General features: G+C 38.7%; 1 protein-coding gene across 1 annotated transcript in view; it reads left to right on the top strand.

Moving 5' to 3' along the window:
* The window catches only part of nrdc.S (nardilysin convertase S homeolog), a 31,496-nt gene extending 17,363 nt beyond the window's left edge, over positions 1-14,133 (top strand). The window contains exons 17-31 of the mRNA XM_018260899.2: positions 410-496; positions 699-818; positions 1,755-1,806; positions 1,887-2,037; positions 2,372-2,499; positions 3,736-3,898; positions 4,997-5,028; positions 7,071-7,209; positions 8,208-8,255; positions 9,787-9,839; positions 10,568-10,651; positions 11,547-11,637; positions 11,776-11,892; positions 13,208-13,297; positions 13,538-14,133. Of these exons, the coding sequence (XP_018116388.1) occupies positions 410-496; positions 699-818; positions 1,755-1,806; positions 1,887-2,037; positions 2,372-2,499; positions 3,736-3,898; positions 4,997-5,028; positions 7,071-7,209; positions 8,208-8,255; positions 9,787-9,839; positions 10,568-10,651; positions 11,547-11,637; positions 11,776-11,892; positions 13,208-13,297; positions 13,538-13,729 (1,547 nt within the window). The 3' untranslated portion in view covers positions 13,730-14,133. The remainder of the gene's footprint in view (positions 1-409; positions 497-698; positions 819-1,754; positions 1,807-1,886; positions 2,038-2,371; positions 2,500-3,735; positions 3,899-4,996; positions 5,029-7,070; positions 7,210-8,207; positions 8,256-9,786; positions 9,840-10,567; positions 10,652-11,546; positions 11,638-11,775; positions 11,893-13,207; positions 13,298-13,537) is intronic.
* The last annotated feature ends 611 nt before the right edge of the window (positions 14,134-14,744 follow it).

Here is a 14,744-nt window from a genome sequence, read left to right as displayed (position 1 = left end):
GGGGAGATGACTCGCCCGGCGACAAATCTCCTCTTCTTCCCGGGCGACTAATCTCCCTGAACGGACTCCCCTGCCTTCCCACCGGCTAGAATGAAAATCGCCTCACGAGGAAACTTCGGGCGACTTCGGAAAATGAAGTGCTCCGAGTGCCATGCCACCAAATTTTGATCCGGCTCCTTACTGTACTGCATGTGCATCTGCCTTAAATCTGTGCAAAGGATACCTTGAAGCAAAGAAAAAGATGGTGACAAGCACTGTTAACGCAAAGTACTCCCCAGCTGGTTTGTTTTGACAATAAGAGCTGCCCCCCTTGTTTTTTATCATTTCCTTCTTGCAATCCATTTCAAAGGACATGATACTTCAGAACCAAATTTAAGGCACCCTCTATGTTTTTTTTTTCTTTTTACAGATATTGATCCAAAATGGAGAGCTCTCTGGGCCACAGATTTTGCTTTAAACCTGGATTTGCATCTCCCCGAGGAAAACAAATTTATTGGTAACTTTTGGAAATAAATATATTTATCTTTTTATACTTTTTACAAATGTATTTATTGCATATAACCAATTTGTGTCTATATGTATATTGTAAATTAGCCTAACTTTGTCATTAAACCTGATAAAATATAAGAAATAAAATAGCTCACTGTTTTATTCATTTTTCTTTATAGCTAACATTTGCACTTGATTGTTTTTCATAGCTTCTGAATTTGCTCTGAAGACATCAGACTGCCCAGACGCAGAGTATCCAGTGAAGGTGTTGGACACTGAGCTGGGAGCTTTATGGTACAAAAAAGATAACAAATTCAAAATTCCTAAAGGTGAGTTGTGATGGTCTGGAGTGTGTGATCTAAACATTGCTAAATGTGTTAAAAGGTTTTTTGAAGGCAAGCACTTGTGTTTTTGGGAGTGCAGCTTGATTGTCTTTGCTGTATTGTATATTTATTGTGTTTTGAAAGTACATTTCAATGTGACTGTGCTAAAATGAACACCAATATGTACAACCAAAGTAAAATGCATCTAAACACCCTCCTTTGTAGGACTGCCTACAAGCACTCCATCAAGCACTCCAACCCAAAGAAGGGATTTTTTTTTAGTTTCTATTCATGACAATAAGAGTTATACACTCATTTTGTTGAGGTCTAATTTCTTCCTTATTTTTATGACAGTGTGCTTTCTAACTTTTTCTGAAATAAAGGCCACACCCTAGGTTCTGTTTTTTTATAATTATTCCCAAAATCCTAAGAAAGATTATAGATTTCGACCATAGATCCCCTTTAAGGCTGAGGGCACAGGGAGCGCTGTCTTCACTAGTCTCTGCCTGCACGCAAGTGGAAGCTGTATTTTTAAGTGTAGAAAATGAGCAAAGTAGATCCACTTCGCTCAACCTGCAAAAAAATAAATAAAAAATACATGCATGAAATCAGAAAGAACACGAAACACAGGTGACAGGTTAAATAATGTAATTTTGAAACCTTTAATCTATGACACTGGCACACAGGTACTTTTGTGACTGGACTGTTGATTCCCATGTGGCACATAACATTTGACCACCAGTTTATAAACAAATTAAAACTGTAGGTATTGAAAAACAGAGCCAAGTATTAACAAAATCTAGGGGTCTGTAAATAATTATCAAGTAGAACTCGCCATTATCAAAGATGCCCGGTATGTTTTTGTTGTAAAAGATACATTTCTACTGCACAATAGGGAATGTAGAGGTTTTTTGTTCATGTATCTATTTTTCCTCCCAACAGCTTATGTTCGTTTTTATCTGATCTCCCCTGAGATACAGAAATCACCAGAAACGTGAGTGTCATGTATGTGTTTTATATGTAAAATAAGACGGTAAAGATCAGTTGATCTATCTCTTTTTTTTATTTTTATAGCTTGGTCCTGTTTGACATCTTTCTTAATATACTGAACCACACGCTCGCAGAATCGGCCTATGAGGCAGATCTTGCACAGCTGGAATATAAACTGGAGGCTGGAGAATTTGGACTAGCTATCAGTGTGAAAGGATTCAACCACAAATTGCCAGTGAGTATAATAAGAGAAGGGGTGTGTTAATGCAATCAACCTCTTCAGTGATTGGATTGGACAGGGTTAATTATCTCAATGAAATTCATGATGAGCAAAACCAATATACACATTAAAAATAAATCTCAAACTAAAGAAAGAGACCCTTTAGCTAAATTTTATCTGCATGGAGTTTGTTTTCCATTTATTTGCTCTGATTTCCTCTCATGTTGTATCACTTGGGCAGGGACAAAATGGGAGTTTTGTTAAAGCATTACACACTATATCACGATTATATAGAAGCAAATACAAATAAGGAATACTTTCAGATGTTCCAATTTTACTTTCCCCACAGCTTCTGTTTGAACTGATTATTGACCACCTGGCAGACTTCACCGCTTCTATTGATGTGTACAAAATGATTACAGAGCAGCTCAAGAAAGTCTACTCCAATCGTCTCATCAAACAAACGAAATTAGGGCCGTGAGTATCAAGTACACCATCTTTTAGAAACCCTTTTTCCCTTTCTTTTCTCCCTTTAATGAGCCACATTGTTTCCAACAACTGTCAACCATAGGAAAATAACCAATGTTATCCATTCAGAGGTTTTCATTTTTCTACCTGAAGCTGGATACTATGGGTTGTTGCCCAGGTACTAATTTGTCCACAATTTATTCATGGATTTATTTCTCAACATCCAGAAACATTAATTAGAAGATAAATAAGCAATAAAGGCATGACCAGAAATGCTTCCTGATATAGTTCCACCCAGGATTAATTGTGTATGGTTAAAATGCAGGGGAGATGCTGCATGTTGCTATGTGCAGTGCTATGGGTACAGGCCACAATGTGGTTTGTTAAAAATGCTATTGATTTGCAATCATTCAATACTTTGCTTCTTGCTTTGGAAGTAATATCTTTATATAAATGAGAATGGTGGTGTCCTAGTTCATAGTTCATTAGTTGGGTCAGTCCAGGCAAGACTGCTAGACAAGGTTGAATTTCAAATAATTGCCTTCTTTCTTTGTTTTTTAGAAAACAAGGGGTAGCAAAGACTGATAGAGGGGCAATGTGCTGTGCTGACAAAATCTGAGCATAATTGAAGCTACTCCATCTTTGGTCCTTGCAAGGTAGAAAATTAGCTTACCATTATACAACACCTTCTGCTTTTTGTTAGCAGGAGTTGATTATGCAGGGGCTTATATGTGCACTGGTAATCTAATTATCTACCTTTTCATGAACTAGGGATGCAGCGAATCCAGGATTCGGTTTGGGATTAGGCCAGGATTCGACCTTTTTCAGAAGGATTCAGCTGAATCCTTCTGCCCGGCCGAACCAAATCCAGATCATAATTTGCATATGAAAATTAGGGGCAGGGAGGGAATGCACGTGACTTTTTGTCACAACATGTTTTCCCCTTCCCATCCCTAATTTGCATATGCAAATTAGGATTCTGGTTCAGTATTCGGACAAATCTTTCGCGAGGGATTCGGCCGAATCCTAAATAGTGGATTCGGTGCACCCCTAAACCAAACATTGAGTAGTGTTCATTTCACTGTGTAACCCTAAAAATAACAAAACATTTCATTTTTCAACCAAAAGGCAAAAAGTTTGTTCATGGATTTAAGTTCTTTTTTTTTTTTTTTTATAAAACTCATTTGGTTCTTGAACTTTCTCAGAAAAATAAAAAGGTTGTATGCAAATTTTCGTTTTCATTAGGGACATAAGACTTATTATTCTGGAGCATGGTCGCTGGTCAATGATGGAAAAGTATCAAACAATTCTAAAGGGTGTAAGCTTAGAGCGTATGCTGTCCTTTGTGAAATCGTTCAAGTCTCGACTGTATGCTGAGGGCTTAGTGCAAGGAAACTTCACCTGCAAGGTGAGTATGGAATACATACCATGCTTATTGTGTAAAGAATAAAGTTATACATACTGTAAATATTGCATCAAACCAGATTTAAGGTTACGGTATTGTCTTTATTGTCCTGAATACATTTTGTATATATCCATGCTACATTTTAAAAATGTTTTACTAAAGCTTAAATAATGTATGACCGTGATACATATACCATGATCCACTGAAATTACACATTTTACACACACAAGTATGTGTGATCAGTGTTGCATCCACTGCAGTGGTGTCCAGTGTGTCGAAACAAAAATGCAGGTGGTGCATTTTGAGATATTGGACACAAATTGGGATTGCACCATTCTGCACTATTATGACAGCTTTGTGATTCACTGGGTACAAATCTGCCTGTATGTCTGTTGTTACAGCCTGCAGAGGGAACCCCGGGACTAACTACAGCTTCTAGGGTTCCCATGCATCAATAGGCACATGATTTAGAAAAGGAGGCAAAACAGGTGCACTGGTACTGAGTGTAACTATAGGAAAGTGCAAAGGAGAATCTTTTAAACACAAGTACCTTTTAAATGAATAGTGTTAAAAGGCACAATAACTTTGTCCACTTGGGGATGACCACAACTATGGGTGTGGTAGTAAATGAGCCTTATAGTGTGAGTGTTAGGAGACCATGCCCTATAGTACACAAATAAACCATGTTGACACCCCTCCCTAAGTTTGCGCTTGATTGGTGGAAATGACCTTTTAAGCGGTGGATGGGATTTTTTTTGTGGGGTTTTGTTTGTTTTGGTTTTTTTTAAGGACCACCGTCAATTTTCCCAAACCACTTTTCCAACTTCTACTGGTATAATTACTGGGAACAAACTTTGTGCATCTGAACTGTCACAAACAAGGCCGGGGGTGCAAGCTTTACACGTGAGATACAGCAGACTATGGTTTTTCTTGTGTTGGGCTGTTCTGTGTGATAACTTGTACAGCAGCACCATTTACATTAAAAAACCCTACATGGAGAAACAAAGGTTTTTATTGCCCTTTAAAGCAAGTATGCACACTTCATTTTAAGTTTTGCTAGCCCACTTATTTCATTTAAATGCAGATTTGTATTTTTTGCAGGAATCCATTGAGTTTCTCAACTGTGTTGTAAGGTTAGTACACTTGCTCTTTTACTTTCTTGTCGGATACTTTTTTGTGCAAGTTGATTGTGAGTTTGGTACAGCGGGAGAGACAATATTCTAATTATTTATATCTGACCCACCACTTGAGTTTTCAAACATAAAATTATTTTAATGTGTTTTTTTTTATTTCTGTCTACATTCTTAGAAGAATCCTTTGACCATGCCAAATTAAGTTTTGACGGAGATGCTTCCCTGCACTTTAATGTACTGTATTGTATTATTTGTATCACTCGCAAAGCATACTGTAAACAAATTCCCAGTTTATAAAAAGGATTAAAGGGGTTGTTCACCTTCAAACACTTTTTTTCAGTTCAATTGGTTTCAGATAGTTTACAAGAAATAAAGACTTTTTCCAATTACTTTCTATTTTCCATTTGTGACCGTTTTTTATAATATTGAAGTCTAAAGTTTAATTTTTCACCTTCAACTAAAGCAGCTCTGGGGTGGGGGTCGACGACTCTTTAACTGTTTTAAATTGATACATTTAGTTGAAACATTTGTTATCTTTGTCCCTGCTGAGCAGAATCCCAGAGTTTCATTAAAGGCAGCTGTTAGAATTGATACAATAGTTGCTAATATTCCACAGATGTATCAACTAAATGTAGCAAATCACTGGATCACTGAGCTGCCGGATTGAAACCGGAACATTATTTCTTTAAACTTAAATTTTGGGAAAACAGTTAAAAATAAAAGATGGAAAGCAATTGAAAAAAACTCTTTGTTTATGGTGAACAATCAGAAAACAACTCAACTGAAAAAAGTATTTGCAAGGTGGGAAAAAATAGTTTGTCCCACAGAGGTTCAGTACTAGTAACTGATGAGTCTTAGGTATAGAATAAATAGTTAATATATTTATTTTATAGGGATGGGGTCTGGAAGCATAGTAAAACGCATAAACATAAGCAGCCTTAAAGGAGAACGAAAGCTTACCCAATAATCTTTGCTGAAATAAAAGTTCACAACATAGTGTAGTGAGTCGCTAAGTTAAATCAGTGTTATAGGCATTTGGAGAGTTAAAATCTACACTCCTAAATGTCTTAGTTCCATTTATCATATGGCGACACCAGGGTAACCTGTTGCTCATGCGCGAAAATTCCTCCAACCGTGACTCTTTAGAGCGATGTCAATCAAGGAAGCAAAGCAGCGCTCATAAGTGGAATGCGGCTGCGCGTAGTGTTAGAAGGGAAAATGCTGTAGGACTGCTGCCTCGGGCAGTGTGAGGAAAGAATGCGAAGAATTTGGTGACGTCACCCTAGTGCTGCTGGCAGGTTTTGAAAAGAGCAGCCTACAGAGCGATTGAAAGCACTGATAGTAGAAGCAGTAAGTTCTCTGAAAACTTTATGAACGTGCAGTTAAAATGCATTACACTTAATATCAACCTTTCCTTGTCCTTTAAAGGGGCAAATCCAACTCTTTTGCAGGAATAGATTTGTGAAACTCTGACAATATAAGACAATACAATTAAACAAGAAGATGCTGGTTTCTCTTTTAAATATAAGGATTCTGTTGTTTTTAATAATCCTTATCTGTTCATTTTATATGAATTGAATTTTAAGATTATATTAATGTTATCAGTGGGAAGGCCAGCCACCTTTTAATGCATTTTAATGAATACATTTGCTTAATTGCAATGTCTGTACCTTTCTGGTCTGCAGAGAGTTGGTTGCTAATCGAACCTTAGCAACACAGGGTACCCTGTCACACTGTATCACCCTAATTTGTGTATTTAAGCTTAGAAAAAGTCTGGCAGTAGTAACTACTTTAATTTCTTATAGGTTGAAGGCTTTTTTTTTTTTTTAAGAATTCATGACTGTTCCCTTGTAAACTGCCATGCACTGTGTAATACACAACTCTTGCTGTATTGTTTAATAGCTATTCTTTGGCCTCCCATCATCCTGCCTGGTCAACCAAACTTAATCAACCAATTGTGCTTTTGTCAAGCATAATGCTTTAATATGCTTGCAAATGATTGCTGTCATTATTTGCAACAAATCATTGATGCTTTTTGGCAGGAAACTGAAGTTCTCTCGTTTGGAGGCCCGTGTTCCTGTCCAGTTCCAGGTTGTTGAATTGCCTAATGCTCACTGCTTGTGCAAAGTGAAAGCTCTGAATAAAGAAGACAGCAATTCCGAAGTCACTGTCTATTACCAGGTAACCATTTCCACTTATAGATGATACATAGTTTTTTAGCATATTTTATTGAGACTTTTGAAAATGAAGACTACTGTTAAAAAGTCTGATAATGTTCAAATATGAGCAGGGGCAGGACTGATGCTTTCCAAGCAGAAAGGAAGCGAACCTTTATACCAAGAAATACTTTAACTCTGTTTAAAGGACAAGGAAAGTTAAACTAAAGAAGTAGGATAGAAATGTTGTAAATTATGTTCTGGGCTTCTGTATCAGCCCCAGGCAACCACAGTCCTTTAACAGTAAAGATCTGTTCCTCCAAAGATGCCCCAGTAGCTCCCCATCTTCTTTTCTGCTGATTCACTGCACATGCTCTGTGCTGCCATCACTTACTGAGCTTAGGGACCCACTCACAATACACATGGAGTATAAATGTCACCGTGTAAGGCTGATTAGTAACTAATACAGATAAATACTACATGGCAACACATAAACCAGTGCAATTAGCATCAGAATTTAATAATCAGCCCTGTAGCATCAGCTTATATTACAGAGAAACCTCTTTTTCTGCTTGATAATTTGCAATGACCCCTTAGTTTAGCTTCTCAACAGCTGCTCAGAGCCCACTGACCATGTGAGTGTCGCAGACACTTTCCAAGATGGTGACCCCCTGTGACAAGTTTGAAGTCCTGGATCATTTCTGCTATTGAGAAGCTGAAACTTTAGGCTGGTGCAATAAGTGCAGTATATAAAACATGGCATTTTAAGCCATATTCATTTTTAGTGTTTAGTTCTCCTTTAAGAGAACTTTTTTGGAATCTAAGTAGATGTGAATTGTGGAAGCGTTACTGTGTGGTATATGGCCACTAGTACACACTCCATTCATTTAGACCATGGACTGAGTGATTAGATGTTTAAGGGAATCAGCCCTTGTATGGTTGCCTTTAGCCTAATTTTAATCTTTAAGTGGTGTGAGATATTCCTAAAATATTAGTAAATGCTAATTCTATATTTTTTTCCAGTCAGGTCCAAGAAGTTTAAGAGAGAGCGCTTTGATGGAACTGCTAGAGGTGAGCATTTTATTACTGTACAATACTAGTCGCTCGGTATGAAATGCAGAAAACCACACTGACCAGTTAAGTAGACCAATCTTTTTTTGCATTTCAGCAGATGTTTGGAGCTGTTATTAAAAAAAAAAAAAGTTTAAAGGGCTTTTCAGGTCAGGATGAGAGCAGGATGCAACCAGGTTCCTAATGTCAGGCACAAAGCTGTTATTGACATCCTCTAATTAATGGATATTAGTGGTGCGCTACATATTTATCAGTTATGGTATTCAATATTCTGCAATTCTAAAGAATTGCTTGTAGCCATTGTAATGGAAACTAGTAAAAATAAATAGAAATAGAAAATAAGAAATGTGTTCTTATGAAGGGATTTTACTACTTTAATAACCTGGTGCTGGTGTAGCAGGTCACATGATTTGGTGTGGGGGGTTGTAATGTAGATTTAAGGAGAATCACAATCTATGTTCTGTTAATTGCACCAGAGGAAGGACCCATGTGGATTGAAAGATGTTCAATGCATCTCCAATAAACTAACAAACAAACTTCACTACTTCGCTCTCCAGTGAATACAGATTTACATACAAAAACAACCAATAACTGATACAATGGGTAAAGAGGGATTGGCCAAAAGGTGGTTACAAGCTCTGACAAAGGGGCCCGAAACATTGCTCTTCCACAGTAAAAACGTTTCCAAGGGTAACTACAGGTCTTGTTTGTTTCTTTACTACTAAGTACTTGGAGGTCGTCGTATCCTCTAAACACTGGGCACCAAGCTTATCTTTATTATCAACATAAAGGTGTGCGATTGTATCTCTACTACTTGCTCTGAACCAGTGTGCACAATATTTGTTATTTAAAATGTATAATAACTGACAGAGCTCCCATTAAAGTTCACCTTCCAATTATTAATGTTGAATTTTCATTTTCTTCTTTCTGTTGTTCAGTTTAGTGATGCAGGTGCTGAACTGTCACAATTTGTTACAGTAATTGATCCAGGTCTTGGCAGCATCTGTGGAATATTAGCAACTATTTTATCAATTCTAACAGCTTTCTTTAATGAAACCCAAAGATTCTGCTCAGCAGGGACAAAGAGCAGAAATCTATCAACTAAATGTATCAATTTGGAACAGTTAAGTCTTGAAAAAGGGTTGTACCCGAAACATGTAGTGTTTTGCACTGTCAATAAAAGAAACACATGCAGTTTGAAAATACTGCTTTGAAGCTGTTTATTCCAACTTTATTCCAGTATTTTATACTCTTGGGAGTGTGACACAGGCTCCTAGGAATTCACAGCGATACACTTTCTGAACTTACACGCTGGGACCAGCAACTTGTCTTACTTACAGTTAAGTCTGTGACCTGCTTCAGAAAGACATAAGAAAATTAGAAAACTTGTTGCAAATAGAAAATAATTGGGAAAAAGTTTTTATTTCTGTGAACAATCTGGAAACAGCTGAACTTAAAAGTGTGAACAACCCCTTTAACTGAAACATGCCAGTATGTTTATGTCACTTAAGAAAAGTCTTTTTTTTTCCAGTTGCACATGGAGGAACCCAGCTTTGATTTTCTGAGGACAAAGCAGACTCTGGGGTGAGAGATACATGATATCAGCATGAAGAACTCCACCCTGACTAGTTTCCCATCTGATTCATATATAAGAATGACCATCAGTTTTGAACAGCTGGATGTCTGCAACATTCTGGAGTTTAGGAGGGTTATGTAATTAAAGGCACTGTTTGCCCATGGGCAGTAACCCATAGCAACCAATCAGTAGGTAGCATTTACTGGTCACCTCTTTAAAAGCAAACATCATATGGGTTACTATATGCTACTGCTCTTGGGCAAACTTAGTCCTTTTTATTACATTTGGGGGTGTTCAATCAAATTCATCAATTGAAAATTTTCTGCCACGACAGTATATTATTTCTCTCTGCTTTGTGCATTGAAGAGCCGTGTGGATTTGTTTTTGTTTTGTCCACTATCTGTGTTCCCACATTTACTTCTGCTTAGCAGCTGAACCTGGAGTTTTCTAGCCATTCAATTGGGCATGCGATGTGTAAAAACTCTGTAGGAAACATTCTTCTGTTTCTCATTCCTTTACAAGTGGGATTGATTTGTAGGTTTTGTATGAAGTGTAGGATAGTGAGTTCTTGCAGTTGCCCAGGAGATAAGTATTTTAGTGTGAGGATAAATTGTAATTCTCTCTGCTCAGTGTTTTGCATGCAGTAATGCAATAATGCAACCTTTATCAAAAGAACCACTAACTGGATTTAAAAGCAGTACTGAAGGACCTTTTTATATTTGTATCATCTTCACAGGTATCAGGTGTATCCAACGTGCCGAAATACATGTGGCATTTTGGGATTTTCAATTACTGTGGAGACACAAGCAACTAAATTCAGGTGAGTAAAACCTAGATACACCTCTAGACACCCAAAGCATCACTGTGTCTGTGCAGACGATTGTTCTCATCATTCTTTCAAACACTCAACCGGCCCACGGCCAGAGCAGCTCTAAAAGTTGCTAGGGGTTTCTCTTTCGGGTGCTTCAAATATTTGTAGCTTTATGTGGGGAACAGGACAGCAGGACGACAGGTGGCTGAGTAGAGAATTTGTGGGTTATGGGATCTGAACTGGGAATTTAAAGGAACAGTTCAGTGTGAAAATAAAAACTGGGTAAATAGATGTGCAAAATAAAACATGTTTCTAATATAGTTAGTTAGGCAAAAATGTAATGTATAAAGGCTGGAGTGACTGGATATGTAACATAATAGCCATAACACTACTTCCTGCTTTTCAGCTCTCTAACTCTAAATCTGTGAGGGTCATTTATCAAACACTGGGCAATTTTGCCCATGGGCAGTAACCCATGGCAACCAATCAGAATGCTGCTTCCATTGTTCTACTTGCAGCTGGCTTTAAAATGCTAATCACCGATTGGTTGCTATAGGTAACTGCCCATGGGCAAATTTGCACAGCGTTGATAAATGAGCCGCAGTGACTTGAAGGGGAGCCACATGGTACATATCTGTTCAGTGAGTTTGCAATTGATCCTCAGCATTCAGCTCAGATTCAAAAGCAACAGATATGACCCATGTGGCCTCCCATCAAGTCTCTGATTGGTTACTACCTGGTAGTCAGGGTAACCAGTCAGTGTAAACCAAGAGAGCTGAAAAGCAGGAAGTAGTGTTCTGGCTATTATGTTAGACATCCAGTCAATCCAGCCTTTATACATTACATTTTTGGCTAACTATATTAGACATCTGAATACTTAACTGTTTGTATTCTTATCCCACAGCTCTGAGTTTGTTGACCAAAAAATAGAGGAATTTCTGGTGTTGTACGGAGATAGAATTGCAAACATGACTGATGAAGAATTCAAAACACAGGTTTGTGTATAGAGTGGTTGTTCTAGCTGGAAGCATCCTGGGGCAGAGGAGGGTTTAAGCCAAAAAAGTGGACATGTATGCATGGTGGTATCTATCCAGGTAAATATTTAGTGCATATTAATGGTGCTGTTCTTCTAGGTGAAAGCACTTATAAAAAAGAAGGAATGTGAGGATCCCAACCTGGGGGAAGAAGTGGACAGGAACTGGAATGAAGTTGAAAGCCAGCAGTACCTGTTTGACCGTTTAGTGCGTGAGGTATGATATAATAATAACCAGTTGCTGTGATGGTATTACCATTCACTATTGGAAGAAAGGCCGCCTAGGTCCGGGCCTAGGGTGGCAGGATTTTAGGGGGACGGCATGCTGTCCAACCACACCCATATTGGGTCAAAAACACTGGGGATGTGCTGCAGAAACAGTTTTTTTACATTTCCCATGCGCCAATGCACATTGCTCCAGTCCAGATGATGAAAATTTGCACTAATAAAGGGAAGGGGACAGGGGCGATGAACGGCAGTGGGCCTAGGGGCACCCAATATGTAAATCCAGGCCCTTTGCAGGCATGGGATCTATTATCTGGAAACCCATGATTTTGAAAGCTCTGAGATATGTGCATTACATAGACCAATGCCACTGCCTTGCTTTTTCTCTCTAATAAAAGATTTATTAGCCTTGTATATAATAATAATAACAAAGCTGCATCAATTCATGCAGATGGCCAAACCATTCTATTGCTTTATTAAAGAAAAAAATTCCATAGAAAAAAAATAGAGAGAGAGAATATCATGTAAAGCACTTAAAATATGGTGAAAAAGAGAAAAAACGTAATCTCTTCTTCACCATATTTTAAATCCCGTAAGTGCCTTGCTTTACATGATATTCTATATGACTTTTCTGCAGTGTGCACCCAGGCATTTACCCCACTGCAGCTATTTTTCCTCAGGTAAGTGACAGCAGCAGAAAGAAGATGGGGAGCTACTGGGGCATCTTTGGAGACACAGATCTTCACTCCTAAAGGGCTGTGGTTGCCTTGGGCTGGTACAGACGCCCAAAACATAATCTACAACTGTACAAGATTTCTAGCCTACTTCTTTAGTTAAGCTTTTGTTTTTTAACAGCAGCTTTATAGGAGCAAGCAAAAGCTTTGCAAAAGGAATATAACTGCAGATACCCTAGCTACATAGAGTGCTCTACTCACCAGTACATTCTTAGGGTCCGGATGCCAAGCCTTGAACCTTCAGCTGGGTGTGGGCCATTAAAAAATTCACATAGGCTGCCACTCTAAAGAAAACACCCTGACAGGCAAAACTAAAGCAAAAGTGATCAATTCCCAATAAGTCCAAAACAAAAGCCTTGTGTGTGTTGTTCCTGCTGGTACTATCCCGCTGTTCCATGCCATATAAAGTAGGAAGCAACATTGTTTGGTAGCCTGGGTGTGGGCAATTAATAAATGTAATAATCTTCTTTATGTTCGTAATCCCTATTTAACTGGGACATCAGAGAATATATGATTAGAGGTTTTCAACCCTGCTCCACTAGAGGAACATGCTAACACATACTTGCGTTTCAGATCAATGCTCTGAAGACCTTTGTGAAGGAAGATATGATCTCCTTGTTTAAAGCACTTCGAGGCCCTGACAGAAAGATGCTCAGTGTGCATGTAAGTGTTTCATTCTCTGCAGTATAATTCAGTGGCACTTCCAGCTGGTCTCCAAACTCCTCTGCGTGTCATTTATAGACATTTTATAGCACCTTATAGTAGTCCTGTTCCACTATATGGAGTGCCTTATTTTATAGAGAAGCCTATGGAAATGTTATAGTCCTCAAACAAGTGATTCACAAATCTGACCCAGGACATACTGCTTTGCAAATTGCAATTAATCCTGCTCTTTTCCTTTAGGCGGTTGGTTTTGGGGAGAAGGAGCCAGATGCTGTGACGTGCAATCCAAAGGGACAACCAGATTCCTCCAGTCCCCTTTGTCTGTCTTTCCTTCCTGCTACTCCATTGATGGCGAATGCAGTGCTAATTACTGATATCCGTGCCTTTACTTCCCCCTTGAAGCTCTTCCCATACCACAAAATAATCGACTAAAATTCTAGAAGGCACAGATGTAGGAGATGCTGGATTCCTGGTGTTGGCTTTACACCATTATTTTGTGTAGTTTTCCATTATGTGATCACAGTTTGCTTCCTTAAATGCTTTTTAATAGAAGCAGATTCTAACACCAACTTGGAGACAGGCTAAGAACTACCAAGGCGGGTCTGGACTGGGATTCAAAATAGGCCCTGGCATTTTAAGTACAGACATCCCCCCACCACCAGCCCAATAAATATTGACTGTCTATGGCATTTGCCAGAATTCACAGATTACCGGTCCGCCTGTACCAAGGGTGGCATGTAAAAACATATTGACATGTTTCAGGCAGAAACTCCCGAAACGTGTCAAGTATGCTGCGTGTCTTTTAACGTCGATGAATAAAGATCTTGGATTTTAAATTGCCTGGTGTGCGGAACCTCCATCTTCTTCCTCCAACTAGTCAAATTTATTTAGGTTTTATCTCTGCCATTCAGATATAGATTTGCTTTGAGTTTTGGATCATTGTCTTGCTGCTTAAGCATTTGTACAAATGACTGAACATATTCCTTTGATTTTCTTTTTTGATCATGTTAAAATGGTTTTCCCCACTCTCATTATCTGCCCCCAAAATGTCACACTGCAGTGGAGCTGGCTGGTGGTGCCGGGGCAGAGCAATGACACAAATGGTACGATTGTTTCCCCAGGGTGTGGCCTTTATTCAGTGTCGGACTGGGATACCAGGGGCCCACCAGAAAACCTTAAGCTGGGGGACCACTTTCCAAACTATTATACCTCCTCTCCTCACTCTACCTCTTTATTCTCATAGTCCCTTTTCTCTACATACTATACTCTATTCTTCCATTATAAAGCCCCCTTTTCCCATAAAGAAATAGGGAATGACCATGAAATAGGCTGAATGGTTAGAAGCAAGAGGCCACTGATACCTGGGCTCACCGGGAGTTTTCCTGGTATCCCGCTGGGCCATTCCGACACTGTCTCTATTAGCCTGTGCCTTTTGTGGGAATAACCA

Source organism: Xenopus laevis, chromosome 4S (assembly GCF_017654675.1).
Source record: "Xenopus laevis strain J_2021 chromosome 4S, Xenopus_laevis_v10.1, whole genome shotgun sequence".
Classification (NCBI taxonomy): Eukaryota; Metazoa; Chordata; class Amphibia; order Anura; family Pipidae; genus Xenopus; species Xenopus laevis.
Note: the sequence above shows the minus strand (reverse complement) of the source record. Positions and strands in the feature narration are given on the sequence as shown.